The following is a 4,475-nucleotide window of genomic DNA, read 5'->3' as shown; positions in this document are numbered from 1 at the left end:
CACACAGAAGCAGCACTTGGCTCAGTGGGAGAACAAAGCCTCATCACTCTCCTGTAGGGAGGGTCTCAGCAGCACTGGTGTATGAGCAAGAGAGCCTGGCTGGCTGGCAACAAAGCCTCGCTCAAATGGACACTCATGCCTATATCAAGAAACATTGCCTTCCACTCTAATCGTTTCTAATCCCATCTGCAACCTAATTATTAGGAACCTTCTCAACTCAATAGCTGTAAACGCTGCACCAGGCAGGCCGCCACAGCAATAGTGCCAGGCTGCATTTCCAGGGAGCAGATCACACCCTGAAACTCTAAGCTCTTTTCTCACACGTGAATGCTCTCACTGTGGTGTGAAAGGGGGAAAGAAAAAACTAAACAAACAGCAAGAAACATCAAGGACTCATTTGTTATTATGCCCCAGCACAATGAACTGAGTCATTGTTCCCTACCTGGGGTAACAATGCCTTTCTGAAAACAGAAGTGCTTTTCCCAGTGGCTTCTTTAACAAAATATCAAGACCGAAGCTGCCAGAGGATCTGTGAACAGCTGGAAAGGAAAAATAAACACAGCTAACAGATTATCCAGAGAGTTCTCACACTTGATCTGTAAACACTCTTTTATTTATTAAAAATAATCATCCATTATAGCAACTTCTGCTTGTGGTTTTGTTTTGTGTCTTTTTACATTAAAGCACAGTTTATTTGCTTTCCTCACCTCTTGAGGATTCAATTCTGAAAACGCAAGTGAATGTAAACATTGCTCTCCAGATCCCAGGATCTGCATCCGGGGACCCTTGGAGTTAATTACAAAGTCAAAAGAGAGAGCAAAACCAACAAAACACTTCCCCAAAGTATAAAGGTATTTTCTTTTAAAAGGCTCTTCCTGTGCACTGTGTGACTCCAGAGAAGGCAAGTGCATCTTATACACCAGACATACAAGCTTTGCTTTCTCCAAACGATTTCTATGACTTGTCAGTATTTGATAAAGCTGTTTTCATAACATTAAAAGGCTTGCAGATGCATTTACTGTGATGAATCAAAAGTTTTTTCCCTTTTAATGTTCTCTAGAAATTTCTTCATGGCACAAGGATGTCAGGTTTGTTCTGTGCATGTTTTTTTTTTTTAGCAGAAAGAGCTAAAAGACATTTCAAGAAAGGAGTGTAAAAGTATGAACTTGCTCTCCTGCTCCAATCTCACAATATTTACATATTTCTTTAGAAAAAGAAAAGCTTAATTACACTATAAAATACTGGAGAAACTGTCAGTTAAGTTTCTTATTTCAGAGTTTTGCCCTGTATAAGACTGAAAGAGGGATGCTTTTGTATTTCCTAGGAAAGATGAGACTGGCAGATTAAAAACTGAACTCTTCTCCCTTAATTCAGAAAGATGGAACAGCCGCTGCACACAAGCCCCCTTCTCCCCTGCAGGAAATCCTGCAGGAGTTAAACCATCACAAATCAATCCAAACGGAATAACGTGATACATGTAGCTCTGCTGTTTGCTGTGAAATGTTATCCGTTTGCCATTGGAGGTGGGGGAAGACGCAAGTCAGCATCAAAACACATTTCGGTGCTGCAGTGTGGTATAATACCAACTGAGATGAGCTGGTGGGGAGCCTGGCTGGGTCCCAAGCCTCACGTTGCACAGGAAACAGCCCATCCCTCCATTGCCCGGGATGTCCCCACCTGCACAGAGAAGCCACCGCTCTGCCAGCCTCTGCTCCAGTGAGTAACGAGAGGGCAGACACTGTCTCAGCTGTATTACACCACAGGCAACACAGAAATTAAACAGAATCAGGTACAACGTAAACCAAATAATGACTGAAACAGCCAGTCTGGTGAGGTCTGTGATCTTAAGCTTCATGGCCATAAAAAGGAAATGCCAAGACATGGCAAATTTTGGTAACGTTATCAAAACTGTCAAGTAGGGAGAACGGCTCTGGTTGTTTGGTGGGTTTGGGTGAGGGGGTTCTCAGGGAGTGGGAAGAGAGGGACTTTTTAAGGTGTCAAATATAATTAAAGCATTCACAGTTTCAAAGCTGCTTGCCTTACAAAAATTAAGACATTCAAATTCAAGGATACAATACTGTATTTTACAAGGGGGATAAAATTAATTACATATACCACAGGAGGGGAAAAAAGATGCAAGAAGAGAAAAAAGCCAGCACCTCTGGGGTGGCACACTCCCTCGTTTTGTTGTTCATCTCACGGGACTGCATGCTGCTTGTCTTTTAAAGAGTCAAACCGAGCAGTCATGAAAATATCCACCGAGAGATTCCGGCAAGAGAAAAAAAAACCCAAACAAACCAACCACCAACTAGCAAAACAAACCAAGCAAGTCAAAGGCCATCCTCCCCTGGAAAGCCAAATGCCACGGGGCTCAGACTTCCACTTGCCTGCTGCTCCTTCCTGCTGCTGCCCGGCGTTTCCACAGGCTCACCTTGGACTTTAAAAGCTTCCTGCTCAGGAGCTGAAGAAAACCATCCTATGCAAGTACAGCCCAAGTGAGCTATGCCTTACTTGCTCACAAAGTCTTGAGTTAGTCCTGCCCATAGCAAAGGGTCCTTCAAACAATCCTTTTCCTCTCTATTCTGCAGAGGATCCTTTTGAAGGCCCGTCTGAAGTCGTGGTTGAAAATGGTATAGATAACGGGGTTCAAGGAGCTATTGCAGTAACCGAACCAGAAGAAGAACTTGAAGAGGGTGTCAGGCACAGAGCAGCTTTTGCAGACGGCCATCAGTGTATAGGTGAAGAAGAAGGGGAACCAGCAAATGACAAAGACCCCGATCACCACTGCCAGCACAAAGGTGAAACGCTTCTCCCGGTTCTGCCTGCCCTTCCACCGGGACCCTTTGGTGTTCCTCTCCTCCTCCACCTTCCTGGGCAAACTGTCCCCAGGCTTAATTTGGCTCAGCTTAGTCTTGGTCTTTCCCCTTGATGGTCTCTCTGACTTCTTACACTGGTTGTTCTCCTGGTGCTCAGAAGAAGAGGTCTCTTCCATGTCTATGCCGTTGACCTCTCCCTCCTGCTCACCGCCACCTCCTCCCGCCTTCTCCCCATTGAGCTGGGCTGTGGCCGGCAGGTCCTCCTTGTCAGTCAAGCCATTCTGCTTCTTCTCAGGGCGCTCTGCCCGCTTGTTCGGTGGCACCCTGGTTCGCCTCTTGGCTATCTGGTAGATGCGCACGTAGACCAGGATCATGATGAGGCAGGGGGCAAAGAAGGAGCCGATGCTAGAAGAGATGATGTACCACTTCTCATCGTTGATCTTGCACCCTGCCACACCCTGGTCAGCCTGCTGCCCACTCTTCTTCTCGATGGAGATGAGAGGTGGGAAGGAGATGACAGCTGAGATGACCCAGACGATGAAGATGATGCACTTGATGCGGCGCGGGGTACGCTTCAGGTTGTACTCAATGGCTTGCGTGATGGACCAGTAACGGTCCAGGCTGATGGCACACAAGTGCACGATGGAGGAGGTACAGAACAGCACATCCAAGGCCAGGTAGATCTCGCACCAGACTTTGCCGAAGTACCAGTACCCCATCACTTCATTTGCAAGGGAGAAGGGGATGACCAGCGTGGCCACCAGGATGTCGGCCGAGGCTAATGAGACCAGGAAGAGGTTCTGGGGAGCCTTAAGCGCCCTGCTGGTGAAGACGGCGATAATGACCAGGACGTTGCCGAAGACAGTGAAGAGCATGAGCAAGCCCACGAGGCTGATGAGGGTGACGGTGGTGTGCAGCGGGTACGGCATGCCCCAGCCCGGCCCGGCCCCGCTGTCGTTGAAGGTCCCGTTGGTGCCGGGAGGGGGGAAGCCCTCCTCCTCCTCCAGCTGCCGCTGGTACTCCATGGAGGAGAAGAAGTGGCCCCTCTCCGTGAACGGGCGCTCCAAGTTAAACATCAACCCCGGCTGCGAGCGCACCCCCCGCCCTTCGCCCCTTGCCCCACCCGTGCCGCGCCCTGCTCCGCGCCCCCTCCGCGGGGCTCCGCGCCCCCTCCGCGGGGCTCTACTGCTCCGCCGGCCGGGAAGGGGCGGGGCGGGGGCGGCCGGGGGGCTGCGAGATGCCGCGGCTCATGCTGGGCCGCTGCCAGCCGGGAGCCGGTTCGGCGGGGAGGGGAGCGGAGCGGAGCCGGGGCTGCAGCCGGCGGCGGCTGCTGCTCTGCCTCCCTCGCCGCCGAGACGCTTTATAGCCCCGGATCAGGCCGGGGCTGCCGCGTCAGCCCCACGTGGGGAGCTGCCCCCGGTGCGCGCACACACACACGCGGACACGCACCGCACACCCCGCGCCCAGCCCGGCCCCCTCCCCGCTCCGACACGCGGCTTCCGCGGCGCTCGCCTCTGCCCGCTTCACCGCACGCACACTCGCCTCGTTCAGGGCTCACGTTCGCCTCACTGCTCCGGGCTTTCTGTGTTTTGCTGGGCCGCTCACACCCCCCGGCACCTCAGCTACGCGCGCACCCCCCAGCCCGCTTCCCTCCCCAGC

General features: G+C 51.7%; 1 protein-coding gene across 1 annotated transcript; it reads right to left on the bottom strand.

The window, feature by feature from the left end:
- Positions 1 to 609: 609 nt before the first annotated feature.
- On the bottom strand, positions 610 to 4,135 carry ADRA2A (adrenoceptor alpha 2A). The gene has a single exon (XM_010202157.2). The coding sequence runs from the start codon at positions 3,890 to 3,892 to the stop codon at positions 2,558 to 2,560; it is 1,335 nt and encodes a 444-aa protein (XP_010200459.2). The 5' UTR covers positions 3,893 to 4,135; the 3' UTR covers positions 610 to 2,557.
- Positions 4,136 to 4,475: the final 340 nt, after the last annotated feature.

This window comes from Colius striatus, chromosome 8 (genome assembly GCF_028858725.1).
Source record: "Colius striatus isolate bColStr4 chromosome 8, bColStr4.1.hap1, whole genome shotgun sequence".
NCBI classification, from domain to species: domain Eukaryota; kingdom Metazoa; phylum Chordata; class Aves; order Coliiformes; family Coliidae; genus Colius; species Colius striatus.
Note: the sequence above shows the minus strand (reverse complement) of the source record. Positions and strands in the feature narration are given on the sequence as shown.